This window comes from Mytilus californianus, unplaced genomic scaffold (genome assembly GCF_021869535.1).
Source record: "Mytilus californianus isolate M0D057914Y unplaced genomic scaffold, xbMytCali1.0.p SCAF_6, whole genome shotgun sequence".
Classification (NCBI taxonomy): domain Eukaryota; kingdom Metazoa; phylum Mollusca; class Bivalvia; order Mytilida; family Mytilidae; genus Mytilus; species Mytilus californianus.
The window spans coordinates 107,592,654-107,615,791 of record NW_026262712.1 but is presented as its reverse complement, the minus strand read 5'-3'; the positions used below and the strand labels follow the sequence as shown (position 1 = coordinate 107,615,791).

The 23,138-nt window shown below is 33.4% G+C and overlaps 1 protein-coding gene and 1 long non-coding RNA gene across 2 annotated transcripts; both read right to left on the bottom strand.

Annotated features, from left to right (window-relative positions):
* Positions 1-3,429: 3,429 nt before the first annotated feature.
* LOC127704300 (ankyrin repeat domain-containing protein 49-like) lies at positions 3,430-22,673 on the bottom strand. The gene is made up of 4 exons (XM_052208309.1): positions 22,568-22,673; positions 9,613-9,703; positions 5,583-5,743; positions 3,430-3,801 (listed from the first exon to the last, which is right to left on the bottom strand). The coding sequence occupies exons 1-4, from the start codon at positions 22,619-22,621 to the stop codon at positions 3,481-3,483; spliced, it is 627 nt and encodes a 208-aa protein (XP_052064269.1). The 5' UTR covers positions 22,622-22,673; the 3' UTR covers positions 3,430-3,480.
* LOC127704313 (uncharacterized) lies at positions 15,688-17,722 on the bottom strand. The gene is made up of 2 exons (XR_007983215.1): positions 17,450-17,722; positions 15,688-16,879 (listed from the first exon to the last, which is right to left on the bottom strand). It is a non-coding gene; the product is annotated as an uncharacterized LOC127704313 (long non-coding RNA).
* Positions 22,674-23,138: the final 465 nt, after the last annotated feature.

The following is a 23,138-nucleotide window of genomic DNA, read 5'->3' as shown; positions in this document are numbered from 1 at the left end:
AATCTAAAGAAATTGGTCTAAGAAGTCATTTTTGTCCAATGAAAAATTAGTATAAAAAAGTACGGGAAATGTGTTTATAAACTGTTAACACAGAGAAAAGTCTCGCCTTTTTGTATTTTGATAATGCAAATGTTGAAATTAAAATAGCAATACTTTAACATGTAAGTTATGCAAATATTCAAAGTCAATGAACCATGACTGAAGGTACATGGCAAAACAATCTCCATGGAAATGAGACGTGCCAGTGCTAATACAACTGCATACCAAATACCATAGACTTAATATCATAAGTCGTTCCCTTTCAACAAACCTAAACACAAACATTGACTTGTAAACTATGTAAAAGTTTCAAAATCAATGAACCGCGATGAGGGGGTGGGGCTATATAATCCATGGAAATGAGACTTGCAAATGCCAATACATTTGCATACCAAATATCACTGACCTAACTGATCTAATCACAAACTAATACATGTAAACTAAGCAAAAGTTTCAAAGTCAATAGACCATGACTGAGGGGGCGGGACCAAATGTTCTCCATGGAAATGAGATGTGCTAATGCTTATACAACTGCATACCAATTATCATTGACCTACCACTAACGGTTCCCCTTGAACTGACCTAATCACAAACTAATACATGAAAACGAAGCAAAAGTTTCAGTCAATAGACCATGAATGAGGGGGCTGGGCCAAATAATCTCCATGGAAATGAGATGTGCCAATGCTTATACAACTGCATACCAAATATCATTGACCTACCACTAGTGGTTCTCCATAAACTGACCTAATCACAAACTAATACATGTAAACGAAGCAAAGTTTCAAAGTCAATAGACCTTGACTGAGGGGGCGGGACCAAATAATCTACATGGTAATGAGATGTGCCAATGCTAATACAACTGCATACCAAATATCATTGACCTACCACTAGTGGTTCACCATGAACTAGCCCTAATCACAAACTAATACATTGTTGACGCCGCCGCCGTCGCCATCGCCGTCGCCGACGCCGGAAACAGCATACCTATGTCTCACTTTTTGACTCCGTCAAGGCGAGACAATAAAACTATTGTCCTGGGTAATAGTCTTTGAAACTATTGACTGACAAAAAAAACTGTGGAATGAAATAGCACAAATATTTCATTCTTTTTTATATAGAAATAAGATACTGAAGTATAATAATTATGTATTATACGTAAATTAAATTACGTTTATACATATCGAATAACGTGTATACATAAATAAGTATTTTTTACCCTGATTCCACGCCATTGCATGTTACTCAAAAAGTTTTAAAATGATGGAAATCTCGCATTTTCACAAGCCTAAGGATAGTTTGCATTGAAAAATGTAGCAATCAAATGTAAAGTGCATATTTTGCTACAATAATATTCAAAAATAAGTCTTATCATAAAAAGAAGGAGATGTGGTATGATTGACGATTAGACAACTTTCAACCAGATTTTGAATGACGTGGTTACATGTATAAACAATTATAGATCGCTGTACAGCCTTCAATAATCAGAAAACACTATATATACCGTATATTAAGCTATTAAGTTTTTGGGATGTATAAATACACATCCACGTATATTTTCTATTTAGAGATTGCTTTATCTATATATAACATGATACATATTTATTATAAGGTTAAATCCTAACTATCCTACTGCCAAGTCATGTCTTCTTCGACTGTCCATGGCGTTAACACACTGAATCCCTGGGATGTGTTTAAATTGATTTTAGTCTTTGATGCATGATTTTTTATTATTAATTGTTTTTTTGGTTTTTAACTAGCTTTCAGTAACTGTGAGTACTCTCAAATCGTACTTTCTTGTTAATTTGACCTGTTGACACAATTTGTAATGCATTTCTGTTATTCAATGTTTACTTACTTTGTGTTATATCTCGTCTCACTATTTTTAATATGTACCACCTTTGATAAGTATGTATTATGACGATAAGTTTTCACTTCTGTACTCGTACTGTGTACAACAAATTTATTTATTTTGTAAAAAATGTTTCCGTACTCCTAACAACAATATTGTTATATTTAAATTTACCTGTGTACGTATTTTTATTTAACGCCATTTTGTCCCAGGTTAGAGTTGTCTTTTTGACATTGTTCCTACATCTTTTTTAATAATATTGTATTCATTAGTTAGAACTTAGAACACTACTGCAACTAGAACACTACCAGAACTAAAACCCTACAACAATTAAAAACAGCTGGTATACCTTAATTAGAACACAACTAGTAACAGCTGGCATGTCATAGTTAGAACACTGCCACAACTAGTGACAGCTAGTATGCCATAGTTAGAACACTGCCACAACAAGTAACAGCTGGTATGCCATAGTAAGAACACTGCCACAACTAGTAACAGCTAGTATGCCATAGTTAGAATACTGCCAAAACAAGTAACAGCTGGTATGCCATAGTAAGAACACTGTCACAACAAGTAACAGCTGGAATGCCATAGATAGAACACTAAGTCAACTAGTAACAGAATAGTGTGCCTTAGTTAGAACACTACCACAACTAGTAACAGCTAGTATGTCATAGTAAGAACACTAAATCAACTAGCAATAGCATAGTTTGACTTAGTTAGAACACTGCCAGAACTAGTAACAGCTGGTATGCCGTAATAAGAACACTGCCACCACTAGAAAGAGGTGGTATACCTTAGTTAGAACTTAGAACACTACCACAACTAGAACACTACCAGAACTAAAACCCTACAACAAATAAAAACAGCTGGTATACTTTAGTTAGAACACAACTAGTAACAGCTGGCATGTCATAGTTAGAACACTGCCACAACTAGTGACAGCTGGTATGCCATAGTTAGAACACTGCCACAACAAGTAACAGCTGGTATGCCATAGTAAGAACACTGCCACAACTAGTAACAGCTAGTATGCCATAGTTAGAATACTGCCGAAACAAGTAACAGCTGGTATGCCATAGTAAGAACACTGTCACAACAAGTAACAGCTGGTATGCCATAGTAAGAACACTGCCACAACTAGTAACAGCTAGCATGGCATAGTTAGAACACTGCCACAACTAGTAACAGCTGGTATGCCATAGTTAGAACACTGCCACAATCAGTAACAGCTTGTATGCCTTAGTAATTAATTACATCTATATATAGTACATTTTTATTTCAATTTTTTGTTTTCAATGAGCTTCCTCAATTACATTAAAGACTTGGAGAAATCTATGAGGCAAACTTCAGGAGTTTAATAATACCACAATATCCTGACAGATCAAGAAACAACTTTTATCACAACATGTCCTATAGGTTGTTTGCAGTAAAATTTTGCAGTATGATGTTAACAACAGACAGCAAGTGATGGCAATAGATCATTAGCTATTGTTTGAAATTTTCTGCTCCTGGTTATTAATCAACAATTCTACAGACACATATTAATAGTTTTATCTCTTAAGATTTTGTAACAATTATTATACATTCTAAGTTTTTATTTCATCAAATAATTTACAAAGTGCACTTGTTCTTTTACAAATTGTTTCTGCAGTTTCACCAAGATTGTTTGAAATAGTTCTATCAGTGTTGGAATTGGACAATAGCAATATTATTGTCTCTCGAGTATCTTTACAGGAAGAAGCTAGATGTAGCGGTGTTTGACCACCATTTGTCTGTGCATTTATATCTGCATTATGTTCCAGTAAAACTTGAATAACTGCTGACTGATTCCATCGTGCAGCACTGTGTATTGGTTGCCATCCATCTGTTGTCATAGCTTTAATATCTGCATTATTTCTAATCAATAACTGTAAATAAAAAGTATATCTTTGATAGGCTCTGTTGAATTTATTCACATGATATATCATGTACACCTGTGTCTATACTTGATGTCAGGTTTTTGTGTTGTTTGGTTTCTGTCTCATCAGTAAGGAGAGAAATGCAGACTGAATCTACAGCAAACGGAGCAAAAAGCAATTGTACTTTACAAACCAATACATGTATGTCTTTCAAAATGAGAAATCATTTACTTTATCTATTGACAATGTGAATGTTGTTAATAGACATAATAATCTAAATTACATGTCCATGATTTTTCAGTTGTCTTCTAGCTAAATTTAATCATGTGAACAGCGAGATTGTAAAAATATTAGTCAATTAAAAAAAAACGGAAAACCAATCAAACAAACAGACCCATTGGTGGCCTTGGGTTGTTTTCTGCTCTTTGACACATTCCCCGTTTCCATTCTCAATTCTAAAATTAAAAAATTCGTAAGGGTTCCGCGGAACCCAGTGTCTCGCCTACTTTTGCTGTTAATCACAGGCTCAACAAAATTGAGGAAAAAAATTAATAAAAATATTCCTCTCTATACTATCTTTTGATTGTAAGTAGCTTCTGTCCAAGTTTGGTAAAAATCCAGGATAGTTTATGAATCTAATAAATGTTTTAAAAACTTAAACTGCAGACTGTTATGTAATGTTAACTGGAAGAAAAACTAAGTCCATTTATAAGTAAAATACGGAAAAAATGGAACAAAATTTTAACAAAATTTCCTTTTAGATACTAGCTTTTAATCATAGACAAGCTTCTGTCCAAGTTTGGTACAAATCCAGGATAGTTTAAGAAAGTTGTTAAAATTTTAAAAACTTTAACCACAGAGTGAATGTAATGTTAACTGGCAGAAAAACTAAGTCCATTTATAAGTAAAATACGGAAAAAATTGATTTTTTTTTTTACAAAATTTACTTCTGGATACTATCTTATGATCATAAACAAGCTTCTTTCCAAGTTTGGTACAAATCCAGGATAGTTTAAGAAAGTAATTAAAATTTCAAAAACTTTAACCACAGAGTGAATGTAATGTTTCCTGGCAGAAAAACTAAGTCCATTTATAAGTAAAATACGGAAAAAATGGAATTTTTTTTTTACAAAATTTACTTTTGAATATTATCTTATGATCATAAACAAGCTTCTGTCCAAGTTTGGTAGAAATCCAGAATAGTTTAAGAAAGTTATTAAAATTTCGAAAACTTTAACCACAGAGTGAATATTTGTGGACGCCGACGACGCCGACGGAATGTAGGATCGCTATGTCTCGCTTTTTCGACAAAAGTCGAAGGCTCGACAAAAAGCCTTGAAAGGCTATGTTATGTTCACCTGGTGACTATGTTAAATGTTAAACTTGACCATTCTCTTGGCCAAATAATGCCTAAAAATTAAGATTTTTCTTTGGTTGCCATGTTTGTCATTTGATAACAAAAAAAGAAGATGATTCTTCATTGAGAACATTCAATTGATTTTTGTATTAAAATTTGAAAGCTTGGTTCAGATTGGTAACATACTGTGGATTCATTTATTTTCGTTAATATAAATTTTCGTTGATTGAAAAAAATTTGTATTTTCATAGATATTTTATTTCGGTGTTTTGCCAAAGTAAGTACACAAGCCTTTGAAAAATGTGTTCTTCTTTGAATGTGGTTTAACTACCTATAAAATTCACGAAAATCCAATCAATGGAGGGAGTTTAGCTGTTACTGATAATGTAAATGTTCAAATGATCTCTTTTCATTCCTTTTACTTCATTCCTACCTTAACCATATCAACATGACCATTATAACATGCTCTATGAAGTGGAGTATACATGTCATCATCACAAGATTTGATCAATTCTGGGTCTGTCTGTAGCAATGAGTCTGCTATATCTAAATGATTATTTTCTGCAGCCCATAATATTCTTTTCTTTGGATCATCTGAAAATTCCGAAAAATATATAGGCTGAACATTAAAAATATATATTCAAATCCAAATCATTTATTTTCAATAATCATTGGAACAGATCCATATAAATCATATGAATTGTTTAAAAAAGAAACAAATGTGATGAGTATGCATACGTTGTGTATATACACATATTTATAAGTGATGAGTATGCATACGTTGTGTATATACACATATTTATAAGTGATGAGTATGCATACGTTGTGTATATAGACATACTTATAATAAATTGTTTCGCCAAGCGCAGCTGGATACGACCGCAGAGGTCCAACCCTGAACAGTTGGGGCAAAAATGGACACAATATTCGCGCTTGATACAGGTCTGAATTTGGATTGTAATTAAATATTTGACACATAATAGGTTTCTGACACAGAATAACTGTAGTCAAAGAACTTAGAATTGGTTATGTGATTTTAATTTATATTCAATTTTTTGCTTTTGTGCAATACACTATGCTGTTGCGAATTGACCCCCCCCAAAAAAAAAAAATTACCCCCCCTTTTTTTTGGCTTTTGTGCAATACACTATGCTGTTGCGAATTGACCCCCCCAAAAAAAAAATCCCCCCCCCCCCTTTTTTTTTGCAAAAAAAAAATATTTGAAGAAATTTTCTTTTTAATTTCATAAATCTGAAATGAGAAAAAATTGTCCCCCCTCACAATTTCTTTTTAACCCCCCCCCCCCTTTTTTTTCACCTCCCCCCCCCCCCCCCTTTTCCCAAAAAAAAACATTCTGTCCCTCAAGATATGGTCATAATCTCAATTCAAATTTCCAATGGAGTTTGCAACCATAATTACCCATTTAAAAACATCATAAAAGTCTTAAAATAGAAAATGACATACATTGTACATAATCATGGCCAAAATTAATATTCCTTAATCAGCATTTTTAAATAGTAACTTCTAAAAATAAATTGACAGCTAATCACCTCAAGACAATACAACATTTCTTTATACATAATTCAAAAGCAGTGTAAGGGAGGTAATCCAAACATAACATTGTACTTTTTTTTAATTGTCCATTAACCAGGCAACCCTTGTTATCCCCCTTTTTCGCCCCTAAATCCTAAACGGTTTGAGCCATAACCCCCAAAAGCCAATCCTAACCATCCCTTTGTGGTATGGAAACTTGTGGTATAATTTCAGAGAGATCCATACACCATTCCACAAGTTATTGTCTGGAAACTAGAAAAATGCTTATTTGGGCCCCTTTCTGGCCCCTAATTCCTAAACTGTTAGGACTATAACCCCCAAAATCAATCCCAACCTTCCTTTTGTGGTTATAAACCTTGTGTTTAAGTTTCATAGATTTCTATTCACAATTACTAAAGTTATTGTCCGGAAACCAAATGTCTTCGGACGGCGCTGATGATGACGACGCTGACGATGACGTGATACCAATATACGACCGCAAAAATATAAAAACACACAAATTATCAGTTGAGTAGTAAGTAAAACACAATCATCATTATGTATGTACTATTTACATTTAAAAAAACTTGAGGCTCTAAAGAGCCTGTGTCGCTCACCTTGGTCTATGTGCATATTAAACAAAGGACAGAGATGGATTCATGACAAAATTGTGTGATGGTGATGTGTTTGTAGATCTTACTTTACTGAACATTCTTGCTGCTAACAATTATCTCTATCTATAATGAACTTGGCCCAGTAGTTACAGTGGAAAATATTTTGTAAAAATTTACAAAAATTTACAAAATTTATGAAAATTGTAAAAAATTGACTATAAAGGGCAATAACTCCTTAAGGGTCAATTGACAATTTTTGTCAAGATGACTTATTTGTAGATCTTACTTTGCTGTACATTATTGCTGTTTACAGTTTATCTCTATCTATAATAATATTCAAGATAATAACCAAAAGCTGCAAAATTTTCTTAAAATTACCAATTCAGGGGCAGCAACCCAACAATGTGTTGCCTGATTGGTCTGAAAATTTCAGGGCAGATAGATCTTGACCTAATGAACAATTTTATCCTTGTCAGATTTGCTCTAAATGCTTAGGTTTCAGAGATATGAGCCATAATTACACCTTATGTAAGAATCCTGGGTTTTGATTGGTTGATAGCCAGTGTATTTTTCACCAATTTACTTTTATCAAATGAATATCGTTCATTTTTAAACAGCGCCGGGGTATATGCAAAAAGGATATGCCTTTTTTACCCTATCTGCCGTGGTATTTGCCAAAAAATACTCTATCCGACTGGACGCTTGTAATGTCATGATCATCAATGCGTTTTATGTCACGATCATCAATGCGTTTTGTACGTTAACATTCGGTGTAATTAAACAGATATAGCATGTTCTTGAGGGGTATTTGCGAAAAATACCAGTCTTGAGAATGAATTTCGCTCGCCTTACGGCTCGCGAAATTTAACATTCTCTCGACTGGTATTTTTCGCAAATACCCCTCCTTAACATGATGTATCTGTTCAAAAGCTGCATTTTACTCTATGTACTATTTTTTAGCCATGTCGGCCATCTTTGTTCACAGGTGGGGTCATCGGACACATTTTTTTATATAGATACCCTAATGATGATTGTGGACAAGTTTGGTTAAATTTGTCTTAGTAGTTTCAGAGGAGAAGATTTTTGTAAAAGATTACAAAAATTTACGAAAAATGGTTAAAAATTGACTATAAGGGCAATAACTCCTAAAGGGGTCAACTGACCATTTTGGTCAAGTTGACTTATTTGTAGATCTTACTTTGCTGATCATTATTGCTGTTTACAGTTTATCTCTATCTATAATAATATTCAAGATAATAACCAAAAACGGCAAAATTTCCTTAAAATTACCAATTCAGGGGCAGCAACCCAACAACGGGTTGTCAGATTCATCTGAAAATTTCAGGGCAGATAGATCTTGACCTGATAAACAATTTTACCCAATGTCAGATTTGCTCTAAATGCTTTGGTTTCAGAGATATAAGCCAAAATCTACATTTTACCCCTATGTTCTATTTTTAGCCATGGCGGCCATCTTAGTTGGTTGGCCTGGTCACCGGACACATTTTTTAAACTAGATACCCCAATGATGATTGTGGCCAAGTTTGGTCAAATTTGGCCCTGTAGTTTCAGAGGAGAAGATTTTTGTAAAAGTTTACGGACGACGGACGCAGGACGACGGACGACGGACGCCAAGTGATGAGAAAAGCTCACTTGGCCCTTTGGGCCAGGTGAGCTAAAAATGAGTTTACAATTTAAAACTATCTTTATAAAAACTTAATTTCAAATTATCTCCAACATTTGGTTTTATGCTTCTAGTGAAATTGCAGTTTAGCATTTCATCCCAATTAATTAAAATTTCAGGGGTTTTTTTTTCTAAATATAGGTAATCAACAATATGAACATGTATAAAAAATGTGAAGAAAAACAAAAATCTTTCAAATTATTTTCTGGAATTTAGAATTAATGTTTAGCTTTTTTGGAAAGCATACAATATGGTATGAGTTTCAACTAGGTTTAATCCACCATTTTATACATACAAAAATGCCTTTACCAAGTCAGATATATGTTTTCCATTCGTTTGATTTGTTTGAGATTTTGATTTTGCCATTTGATAAGGGACTTTCTGTTTTGAATTTTCCTTGGAGTTCGGTATTTTTGTTATTTTACTCTTTTCATTGTCATCTCACTAATGAGGTGACCTTTGCATGCTCATTTTGTGTTGTTAGGCTAAGTGGCTCTCTTATTGATGTTATTTGTATGTAAACACAATGTCTCTTTTTACTGGTTTGATGTATATTTTAATGGCATTATTTTCATAAAGCATTCTATTGAACTTAGCTTTAATTATACATTTCTTAGCTACAATTATATTACTTTGTATTTCTTCCTCATTTTCTTCATCTTCATCCTCATCTGATTCTCCAGGAAACATAAAACCTCCCATCGCCTGCTGATGCTGCAACATCTAATAAAGTAATTCAGTGGTTGTCTGTCATATTTGTTTTTCATCAATTGATTTCAATTGTTATGAATCAGGTGTTTGTTTTCTCTTTGAATTGTTTCATTTTTTCAGGTCTGGGTGTTTTATAGCTGACTATACAGATAGTTTTTTCTCATTGTTGAAGGTTGTATGGTGACCAGTCACTGACCTCTGATTGCTTACTTCCACATTATTTGAACTCTAGTGGATAGTTGTCTCATTGGCAATCATACCACATCTTCTTACTTTTATACTACTATATAATTTAATTTTGGATGTAACACGTCTTCTGATTTGCTGAAAGTGTTTTTTGTCTATCAGCTCATAGACACAATTTTGTCATTTGACCGTGACGTCATCAACGTTTTCATCATGATTTACTCCTTTTTAGAATTAAATTATAAGGAATGACTGTAATATGTTTTCTGTCTATTCGAAATAACATAAAAAATGTGGTGCACACTTTTAAATAACCCTCTACATGGGTTATTCAGTGTGCACCACATTTTTGATGTTATTTCTTCAAAGAAAGAAGAAATATTACAGTCATTCCTTAAATATTGTACAAAATTTTTCAACAAAAGTACAAAAGCAAGGAGGTGGGAAAATTCTCAAAAGCTGATCAACCTGTAACAGTTTGAATGGTATTGTTTTATTTGGTCAACTTTTAACCATAAAATCTCTTTAACTGCAGAATTACTCTTCAATCTTTTAACTCTCTCTGGCAAATTTCAAACAAAAGAAAAGTATGTAAAAACATTTATTAGGCTTAGATCACAAAAACTTACAGGTCTACATAACATAAACTATACACACAATACAAAAACAAATGACAGTCACAATACAAGTACATGTAACTTACTCAAACAGAAGGTACAAAAACCTATCTTTCAAAAAACCCGCTAAACACACGGGAGAAAAAATCAAAGCGTGAAAGCGCTGTAAAGGCAGTTAATTACAGGTTGTGTGTATTTTTAGTCCAGTTATATCATTATCTTGCATAGTACAGTGTACTTATCAGAGGTGGCTTTCAGTATTTAAGATTTAGAGTTCTCTAATGATATTGAACAAGTTTTATGAATGTCATATTCTGAGCACTATATGAAGGCGTTTGTTCTCACTTGTTTATGAACTTGTGCATTATATCCAGTTTGTACCTTTTTTATCTATGTTTATAGTCAAATTAGTTATCAAAGGTACCAGGATTATAATTTAATACGCCAGACTCGCGTTTCGTCTACATAAGACTAATCAGTGACGCTCAGATCAAAATAGTTATAAAGCCAAACAAGTACAAAGTTGAAGAGCATTGAGGACCCAAAATTCCAAAAAATTGTGCCAAATACGGCTAAGGTAATCTATTCCTTGGATAAGAAAATCCTTAGTTTTTCGAAAAATTCAAAGTTTTGTAACAGGAAGTTTATAAAAATGACCATATAATTGATATTCAAATACTGTTTAAAATAGTTAGGCATTTTCTTTTTAGAAATAAGTAAATGTTATCAACTGTATTTTATTCAACTCTGCAAATGTGGTTTGTTACTGGTAAGTATGGATGATAGTTGTTTCATTGGCAATCATAACACATCTCCTTATTTATATAATGATCTATATTCAACGACCTCAGGTACAAAAAAAATGTATGTAACTAAACTGTGATGGGAAACCTTTGACTTCTTTCTTTTATATAAACTTTTGATTTGGTACCATAGAACTATGTAGAATAAATGTACATTGCAACATGTCAACTCTTTCAATGACAATACTTTTTTAGAAACTATAACTCCAAGCAAAATTATATTTCCAAGTTTAAAGTAATTTATGAATGAAAAAAGGAGTTCTTAATTAAGAAATAAACTGATTCGCTGAGCGCAGCTGGATACACCGCAGAGGTCCAACCCTGAACAGTTGGGGCAAAAATGGACACAATATTCAAGCTTGATACAGGTCTGTATTTGGATTGTAATTAAATATTTTACATATTATAGTTTCTGAATAAATGTAGTCAAAGAACTTGAAATCGGTTATATGAATTGAATTTATATTCAATTAAAGATTTCTTGCTGTTGTGCAATAAACTGTGCTGTTGCGCAATACTTAATAAATCTGTTGCCAGACTATAAAGAATAAAGTTCAATTTCTTCTCAATGTCATATTTGAAATTTATGAAAATCTATAGGGAGATTACATCAATAGCTATAAATAATTCACCCAAGTTTCATGCGAACTGCTTAAAGCATTTTTGAGTTGTTGTCCAACAACAGTGCACACGCTGAAATGTCTCGCCTTCTTTACTAATCACTGATATTGTGTTGATAGCCCTTAATATAAAGCTTTATTACAACTGTCACATAAACTTAACATTAACCAAGAAAACTAAACATTGACCAATGAACCATGAAAATGAGGTCAAGGTCAGATGAACCATGCCAGGCAGGCATGTACAGCTAACAATTCTTCCATACAACAAATATAGTTGACCTATTGCTTATAGTTTAAGAAAAACAGACCAAAACACAACTAGATACGCCCGCAGAGGTCAAACCCTGAACAGTTGGGGCAAAAATGGACACAATATTCAAGCTTGATTCAGGTCTGAATTTGGATTGTAATTAAATATTTGACATATTATAGGTTTCTGAATAAATGTAGTCAAAGATCTTGAAATTGGTTATATGAATTGAATATGCAATTAAAGATTTCTTGCTGTTGTGCAATACTTAGTAAACCTGTTGTCAGACTATAAACAAATAAAGTTCAATTAATTCTCAATGTCATATTAGAAATTTATGAAAATAAAAAGGGAGCTTACAACAATAGATATAAACAATTCACCAAAGTTTCATGAGAATTGGTGACAGCATATTTGAGTTATTGTTCGAAAACTGGAAAATCACCCCTTTTTTTAATGAATAAAACCCCATAACTCAGAAATGTAAAATGTAAAATTTATAAAATTCTAAAGGGAGCTTACATCAATACATACAAACAATTCACCAAAGTTTCATAAGAATTGCTGTAAGCATTTTAGAGTTTTTGTCCGAAAACTGGAAAATCCCCCCTTTTTTTATGAAGAAAACCCTGTAACTCGGAAACGTAAAATCTAAAATTTATAAAAATCGAAAGGGAGCTCATGTCAATAGATATAAACAATTCACCACAATTTCTTGCAAGTTGGTGAAAGCATTCTTGACTTATTGTCCGAAAACTGGAAAATCCCCCTTTTTTTAATGAATAAAACCCCATAACTCGGAAATGTAAAATCTAAATTTTATAAACTAGAGGCTCTAAAGAGCCTGTGTCGCTCACCTTGGTCTATGTGCATATTAAACAAAGGACACAGATGGATTCATGACAAAATTGTGTTTTGGTGATGGTGATGTGTTTGTAGATCTTACTTTACTGAACATTCTTGCTCCTTACTATTATCTCTATCTATAATGAACTTGGCCCGGTAGTTTCAGTGGAAAATATTTTGTAAACATTTACAAAAATTTACAAAATTTATGAAAATTTGAAAAAAATTGACTATAAAGGGCAATAACTCCTTAAGGGGTCAATTGACAATTTTGGTCATGTTGACTTATTTGTAGATCTAACTTTGCTGTACATTATTGCTGTTTACAGTTTATCTCTATCTATAATAATATTCAAGATAATAACCAAAAGCTGCAAAATTTTCTTAAAATTACCAATTCAGGGGCAGCAACCCAACAACGGGTTGTCTGATTCATCCGAAAATTTCAGGGCAGATAGATCTTGACCTGATAAACAATTTTACCTAAGTCAGATTTGCTCTAAATGCTTTGGTTTCAGAGATATAAGCCAAAATCTACATTTTAACCCTATGTTCTATTTTCAGCCATGGCGGCCATCTTGGTTGGTTGGCCGGGTCACCGGACACATTTTTTAAACTAGATACTTGAATGATGATTGTGATTAAGTTTGGGTGCATTTGGCCCAGTAGTTTCAGAGGAGAAGATTTTTGTAAAAGTTTACGGACGACGGATGCAAAGTGATGAGAAAAGCTCACTTGACCTTTCAGGTCAGGTGAGCTAAAAATGAAAGGGAGCTCACGTCAATAGATATAAACAATTCACCAAAGTTTTATGCAAATTGGTAAAAGCATTTTTGAGTTAATGTCCGACATGTTGACGACGGACTGACAGACGGACAACGGTATACCATAATACGTCCCGTAAATGGGCGTATAAAAACTTAACAGAGCAATGAACTGTGAAAATGAGGTCAAGGTCAAATAAAACTTGCGCGACTGACATAAAGATCATAAAATATTTCCATACACCAAATATAGTTGACCTATTGCATATAGTATTAGAAAAAAAGACCAAAACTCAAAATCTTAACTTTGACCACTGAACCATGAAAATGAGGTCACGGTCAAATGACACCTGCCAGCTAGACATATACATCTTACAATCATTCCATACACCAAATATAGTAGACCTATTGCATACAGTATAAGAAAAACAGACCAAAACACAAAAACTTAACTATAACTACTGAACCATGAAAATGAGGTCAAGGTCAGATGACACCTGCCAGTTGGACATGTACACTTTACAGTCCTTCCATACACCGAATATACTTGACCTATTGCTTATAGTATCTGAGATATGGACTTGACCACCAAAACTTAACCTTGTTCACTGATCCATGAAATGAGGTCGAGGTCAAGTGAAAACTGTCTGACGGGCATGAGGACCTTGCAAGGTCTCACATACCAAACATAGTTATCTTACTACTTATAATAAGAGAGAATTTAACATTACAAAAAATGTTAACTTTTTTTTCAAGTAGTCACTGAACTATGAAAATGAGGTCAAGGACATTGGACATGTGGCTGACGGAAACTTCGTAACATGAGGCATCCATATACAAAGTATGAAGCATCCAGGTCTTCCACCTTCTAAAATATAAAGCTTTTAAGAAGTAAGCTAACGCCGCCGCCGCCACATCACTATCCCTATGTCGAGCTTTCTGCGACAAAAGTCGCAGGCTCGACAAAAACTGGAAAATCCCAATAAAACACCATAACTCAGAAATGTAAAATCTAAAATTTATAAAATTCTATAGGGAGCTTACGGATTGATAATTTAGTCTTAGATGCAAGATTTTTATATCAGTTGTTAGTGGCTTTGAACTAGCTGTCAGTAACTGCAAATACTCTCAGATCTGTACTTTCTGTCTTTTTCTTGTTTGTATGTACAACTACCCGACCACATCCACTTGTATTTGTATTTATCCATCTGATGAGTTAAGCCTCTTTCAAGTGATTTTTATAGTTCGTTCTTATATTGTACTGTTACACCACTGTCCCAGGTTAGGGGGAAGGTTGGGATCCCGCTAACATGTTTAACCCCGACACATTCTGTATGTACATGTATGTGCCTGTCCCAAGTCAGGAGCCTGTAATTCAGTGGTTGTCGTTTGTTTATGTGTTGCATATTTGTTATATTCGTTCATTTTTTGTACATAAAGTAGGCCGTTAGTTTTCTTGTTTGAATTGTTTTACATTGTCATTTCGGGCCTTTTATAGCTGACTATGCGGTATGGGCTTTGCTCATTGTTGAAGGCCATACTGTGACCTATAGCTGTTAATTTCTGTGTCATTTGGTCTCTTGTGAGAGTTACAAGAGACCTATCTCATTGGCAATCATACCACATCTTCTTTTTTATATTTACATCAACAGATATAAACAATTCACCAAAGTCAATGTGAGACAACAAAACTTAGTGGTAAGATCTCTGAAATTTTTTACACGGTACAAGTTTTTCTCATTGTTGGAGATTGTACGGTGACAGTAACACCTGTAACTGCTTAAACCCATTTCTTATGCACTTTAATTCGATAAACTCACTGAATATCATACCACATCTCCTTATTTTTATATGCATTACAATTTACATGTGCATGTAATTATAAATATATATATATCAGAACAAAATTCATTGCGTCACTTTTATTTCTGCATCCTTTGGCACAATACAAGTTTTAAAATTACACAACATAAAACAACTAAATGTTATTTCAGATGAAAGTTTTGTTTCAGTTCCATTCATAGGATTTGTTAGAATTTTGTATGTTTTGCCAAGTCCAATAATTCGCTCTATGTGCACATGTTAATTGGAGACTTTTCTATCCCGTATAAGAGTTTTGGAACTAATTCTGTTTCTTTTTTTGAAAAAAGTTAGCAAACAAATCTTGCACATTTAAACCTTTGTCTGCCATCACACTGTCACCTGGATCACATAACTGAACTACATTTTGTATTCTACATCTTTCAACTATTTCATAGTCACTGGTAGAACCAACATATGCAGTAGAGACATAGTTGACTAAACCACCAGGCGTCGAACATACAAGTATTTTCAGTGTTTCTGTTTTTATATGATGAAAAGGTTGCCTGAGCTCTAGGAGCTTTAGTTTTATCACGGGATATTCTGTGCTGTCAATAATAATCCAAGTCGTAGGAAACTTTAATTTGAAGTTGGATGGCGAAAAATGCCTGACTAAACCACTAGATGGCCAAGTGTTAGCCTCACACCACTGTTTAGGCATAAAAACAATCCATGTATATACACAATATTCTTAACACTAGATTCAATCTAGAATCTAGAAAGTTCAAAGTTGGTTGTATAATGCCTCAATTTCATCAAAGTCATAAAAAAACTGATTTTCAACTGACACCCTATCAATTTGAAAATATATGTATCTCAAACAATGTGCTGTTGGACCAAGTGTGGTCAAAACAAATAAAAATTTAGTATACAACTCTAAACTGGTATAAAAATGCATGGCTGTGTCACGTGTCTTCATTTCAAAATTCTCTGCTGAAAACATAGACATTGATGGTGTTTGCGTAATTCCATCTTTGAAGCTCAACATTAGCTCAGCAGTTGGTGGTGGACAGTCATAAATCCTTTCTGCAGTATGAATGACTTCTTTAGGAAAACCAACTTTACAATCAAAACTTTCCTCTAGATTTCTACTACAATATTCATCAAGTTTAGTTCTTTTGTTTTCACAGGAAACTGCCCTGATTTTTCTTTTTGCGGACGATTCAGTCTCTTGCTTGGTCCAGGAAAATAGGCTGGGAATGGCAGTAGACTTAGGTCTCTGTATGGTGGGTTTGCGCCCTGAAAAAGGTTATAAAACATTAGTTTTTTGATAATTAAATGAACTTCCATTAGCAATGTATACTTTGTATTACCTGGCGAAATATTAACTAGATTTATTCATTACAATCTGGATAAAACTATGTTTGCCTGATTCAATGTATGTTATGTAAATCCAAAGGACAAACAATGAGAGACTTATGCAACAAACGTACATTGTTTGTACCTAAATAACTATAATATTGATGAGAGCATGTCATTGTTTTGTTCCTGTTAACATTGTCATTGATATTTTTCAAGAAAGTCTATGAGGCATAGATTATGCATTCCTGTCATTACTACATTAGCATAATTAGTGCTAAAATAATTCTCAGTATGATATACCTCTTGTAAGAAATCATTATAACTGTAGCAATCACCAAAAAATCTCAAACAGATCACATTGAATCGTAATCCAAAAAATTATGACGTCTTGAATTAACCACCCCCTTTTATTCTAAAACGATAATTGCGGTTGTAAACAGGCTTTGGTTTATTCGCATGGCGATTACATATATAACTATATATTTCAAAAAGAAAATAGAGTTTTACCATGAATAGTTTCCTGCACGTAGTCTTTTTCAGTAAAATGTGCCTTGCAAACAACAGCTGATTGAGATGGACTCCACGATGAAATCGTGTTCTCGTCCAATCTGCGTTTGGGCCATGGCGTTGATCCAACTTTTCCTTCTTTTTAAGTCATTTGGAAATGCATGTCCTTCTCTTAAATGACATCCAGGTACACAACAACAAGTACTTGGCATCGTTAATTTAAAATGTAACTGAAATAGTTGCACAGTGCAGAAACCGGAAGTTGAGGAACAGGATCGGTTACCACGGCGCCACCTATTCAGGAACGATAATTTGCTACTTTATATAACTGCGAAATAACAATAACGTTAGACGGGTTCACGTGCATAAACAGAAATGCGCTTTAAATTGTATAATATAATTAATGTTCAGTCGACTCTTAATTATTATATAAACGACTGAAATGATTTATAAACATCTAGATTGCAGATAACACTCGAAATTAACCCGAGCTCTTTCCACACGGAATTCAAATAATTCTAGTTTGTCAATCGGTTGACTGCTTATAATGCAAAATACAAATATATCAAAAGTTTTTAAAACTAACAAAACACAATGATCGTTTCTCTATTTCCCAATGTAAATGAAATGAAACAAAAAACATTTTATATCACAATAAGAAGAGGAGAGAATTCAACATTTCCGGATCTACTTGGAGCCTAATGACCCCCCACGTAGATAAGTTGGATATCGCGGAAGGAAGGATTAACCCGGCAACTAGAAAGGCATTAAAGCACTGCCTTTAAAAATCAGAATAAAACTCTTTTTTTTTTTTTTTTTTTTTTTTTCACGTTAAAATAGGGCTGGGTGGGCGGGTATTTCAAGAATTATAAAGTCGAACGACGCGTCAACTTAATAAAAATTATGATCTGTTCAGAGAAAACTGATTAGAATAATGACCATACGAATATAGTGATTTGAAAGGAAAACTTTACTGAGTAGAAATTACCAGTAGGACCAATTGAACTGGACAAGCCAGGTAAAATAAAAAATTCACTCAAACAATGAGAAAAAATGTATCATTCTAATCGTGCATGCGGAACCAGCACTAAGGAAAAGTAAATGCTAATAGTTATAGAAAACAAATAAAAGATAATTGAATTTTAATTATGCATTTTTAGAATAAAAATTTTACGATAAATTTTAAATATGAAGCAGAAATATTTACTGCAGTTTTCCAGAGCTAGACTTCAAATTATTGTGACTGACTGGAAAGTTATGTTATTGCCAGGTATCACATCAAGTGAATTCGCCATTTCAGAATCTAATGCATTCTGGGTAATATATTCAAAAGCGTACAACAAAACACCATGATTGGCTCACAATTTCCTAAAACATTGGAATTCAACCAATGGAGTGACATAAGTTTTCATTTTTAGGTATACCATCTTGTATCAACATAATGTCATTTATAAAAGTAAGGAGATGTAGTATGATTACCAGTGAGAAAACTATATAAGTATCCACCAGAGACCAAATAAAGTTTTAGTAAATGTATTGAAGCAACTATATGCTATATAAAACAATTCTCAAACTACATGCAAAAAAAAATCCCTAATTCTGTCATTTTGTCCGTCTAAAAAGCCTAATTGCAAAAACAAATTACTTAATTGTTCTCCACTTTTTGTAAAATTTAAATCAGGCCAATCAAATGCATGCCTGTTTTCTGCCTCTTGTTAATAAAAATTCCAGGAGATTTTCTTTTAACTTCTGATAATGTTTTTTCATATCAGCAAAATCTGGAAAAATCACATGTCTCGAAGTAAGATTATACCAATGTATACTACACATATGGCAATTTGTGCATGTACCATGGTACTTTGGCAATTTCCAATTGTATGACAACTTTTTTATTCCAATTTTAAGTCATCAAAATGAGGATTTGTAGTTTACTCTAATGGTACAAAACGCTATTTATATTTATAAATATTTTGATTTGTCAAAAAAAGAGGGTACGCATCTTCAAATTCAAAATGTGTGCAGTCACTAAGTAGAGTTTGAATAATATATATCAGATATTAGAATGCAAATTCTTATTATTGCGATACTCACCCAGTCGAATCATTAAAAACATACCGGTAACAATAATTTCTGAATTTCAGTATAACATAGAGTATTTATTAGAGAACTATTTAAGTTATCCTTGAGCTGTGATATACATGTATATTGAAATAAGTAAAATATGAGGAAATTGATGTGATGAAAGTAAAAGTAGTTATTTGACCGAAGCAAAAGTAGGATAGAAATTAGTCTTTTTTGTTTACTCAAGACACATATCCTACCCTTTGGGTGTATAAAGGGCCCAATAGAGAAAGCAGTGATGGATATTCATTGCTGGGACCAAGGACGTATATTAGATTTATTCTTGATTATAATTAATTATAAATCATCACAGGAATTAGGAAGGCAAAGTTAAATGCACAAACTAAATTAGGTTTTAATTAAATTAAAAATTAATCAAAATCAATCATTGTTATTTGGCATTAAAATTCAATAATAAAATTTATAAACTTTGAAATTTATACATTTTTTAACGGTCCTATAAGCAAGAAGACATATTTGATAGAAAATCAAAAATTTTATATTTGTTTTTTTATTGGACATTGAAGACGTTAATACTCTAACTTTGCCTGCATATTAAAAAATGTTAAAACAAAACAGAAAATATACATCTACTACCCGGAAATATTTAGTTGAAGCACACATAGTTGTACATAAAGTGAGTAAATCCAAATCTCACCATTCGCAATATGTTAACAGGAGACACAAATCCTCGTTAGTTATACATGTACGTCCTTGCTAGGACATGCATATCTTCTCAGACTAGTCCTAGATATATTTTAAGGTTCATAAAATTTTTTTATGCCCATCAAAAACCCAAAAAGATTATATCTTTCTGAAACATAAAATGCATTTAACTTTTATATATCTAGTGGATGCCAGGCCTTAAAACTTTTCCAACTGGACAGGTAAGTCTGTACTCAGAGAAGTTTTTGACGTGTAAATACAGCCATATTTGTCCGTTTGTTATGATGAACCTTAAAATGCATTTAAATTTTATATATCTAGGTGCAGTCATGCTTTAAGTTTAAAACTTTTCCAGGTGCACAGGTTTGTCTGTTTCCAGAGCGAAATTTGTGGTGTAAATGAAGCCATATATGCTAAAAGGTTATGATGAACCTTAATGAATAATAATGGTCTATAACCAGAGACATATATACACATGTATGTATGTCTCTGCTATAACTTACCGAAAAAAAAATGCACCGGTTTATCAAATTAATTTACCTGCTAAATTTAAAACATTTTTTAAAACAATTTAACAAATTTTACAAAGAAAATCACTAACAACAATGATAATAAAATGCTCCGCTGGGGCGCAGCTTCATACGACCACAGAGGTCGAACCCTGAACAGTTGGGGGCAAGTATGGACACAACATTCAAGCTTGATACAGCACTGAATTTGGATTGTAATTAAATATTTGACACAGCATAGGTTTCTGACACAGAATGAAAGTGGTCTAAGAACTTAAAAATTTTTAATTTACCTATTCAAACCATATCATTATTATTTGCTTTTATATATAAATCAGAAATAACCAAATTAAAATGGAAAATTTTAAAGAAAAAAAAGGAAAAAAAAATCCCCCCCCCCAAATTTTTTGGACCCCCTTATGATTCATCACCCCCAAACTCAATCCCAGCCTTCCCTTTGTGGTATGGTACCTTGCAGTACAATTTCAGAGACATCCATACACTTGAACACAAGTTATTGTCTGGAAACCAGAAAAATGCTTGTTTTTGGCCCCTTTTTGGCTCCAAATTCCTAAACGTTTAGGGCAATTACCACCAAACTCAAACCCAGCTTACCCTTTGTGATATGGAACCTTGCAGTACAATTTCATAAAGATCCATACACTTACACACAAGTTATTGTCATGAAACTAGAAAAATGCTTGTTTTTTGCCCCTAATTCCTAAAATTTGGAGGGAATTACCCCATAAATCAATCCCAGCCTTCCCTTCGTGGTATGGTACCTTGCAGTACAATTTCAGAGAGATCCATACACTTGAACACAAGTTATTGTCTGGAAACTAGAAAAATGCTTATTTTTGGCCCCTTTTTGGCCCCTTATTCCTAAACTTTTTGGGCAATTCCCCGAAACTCAATTCCAGCTTTCCCTTTGTGATATGGAACCTTGTAGTACAATTTCATAAAGATCCATACACTTACACACAAGTTATTGTCATGAAACTAGAAAAATGCTTGTTTTTTGCCCCTTTTTGACCCCTAATTCCTTAAATTTGGAGGCAATTACCCCCAAAATCAATCCCAGCATTCCCTTTGTGATATGGAACCTTGTGATACAATGTCAGAGAGATCCATAGACGTACACACAAGTTATTGTCATGAAACTAGAAAAATGCTTGTTTTTTGCCCCTTTTTGGCCCCTAATTCCTAAAATTTGGAGGCAATTACCCCCAAAATCAATCCAAGCATTCCGTTTGTGATATGGAACCTTGTGGTACAATGTCAGAGAGATCCATACACTTACACATAAGTTATGTCTGGAAGTTACAAAAATGCTTATTTTTGGCCCCTAATTCCTTAACTGTTGGTACCATAACCCCCAAAATCAATTCCCACCTTCCTTTTGTGGTATTGAACCTTATGGTAAAATTTCATTGAGATCCATTCACTTAATTAACACAAAGTTAATTTTGACTTGGATGGAGAGTTGTCTCATTGGCACTCATACCACATCTTCTTATATCTACTTAAACTAAAGTTAGAGTGCGAAAACTAATGTGTCTTCGGGCGACAACGACGACGACGACGCCGGACGACGACGACGACGCCGGACGACGACGACGACGACGACGCCAACGTCATACCAATATACGACCACAAAATTTTGTTTGCGGTCGTATAAAAATAATAGTGGTTTGAGGCCTAGGGCTAGGATGAGACAGAAGATTTTCTGATGCAGGAATCAGGAAATCAGAGACGGGTTCAAAAGTGACAGTTTAATTTCGTTCATTGTGGCATGTGAAAATTTCAATAAAAGATTAAATACAGCAGCAAACAGTTCAGGTGTCATTCCTATTCCTATTTCATTCATTTCGTCCATTGCTCTTTTTGTGTGTAAAGGTAGCAGATCAAACAGGGATATGATAGTAAACTTCCGGTCTATGGCGGTTTTGCTATAAAATGTCATGTGGATTTCCAGAAACGGCCCAAATTTATTAAATCGGAGGAAAAAACACGCATATCAATAGATAAAAATTACAAATATTTCCGATATTGATTCGATACATAATCTACATTTCCAAATAAACCCCGAAATGAAATAAAACGCTGTTACAGGGAAAGTATTTAATTAGATATTTTTTTTATATAATGCTGTATACTGAACAGTGGAAGTTCATAGTTAAGAGGGGGGCTGTGTAACATTTTTATATGTTAGGTCAAGCGTGTTATCTGATTGTATCAGGTTTACATACATCTGTATTTTCACACATAGCCATTTAATACAGTTAGAGATCATCAAAGATTATATTAATTAGGAGTTATAATTAGATTTCTTTGTTTGACTAGTGAGCCCTAATGATTTGCATATGGTGCCCTAGTAAATTTATGTAAGGAGC

Coding starts and splice junctions, on each gene's coding strand:
- LOC127704300 (XM_052208309.1), bottom strand. CDS start 22,621: ATGGACGAAATGAATGAAATAGGAATAGGAATGACACCTGAACTGTTT. Junction 5,744..9,612: donor AAATGAGGAAGAAATACAAA/GTAATATAATTG, acceptor CGGAATTTTCAG/ATGATCCAAAGAAAAGAATA. Junction 3,802..5,582: donor GTCATGTTGATATGGTTAAG/GTAGGAATGAAG, acceptor TTTTATTTACAG/TTATTGATTAGAAATAATGC.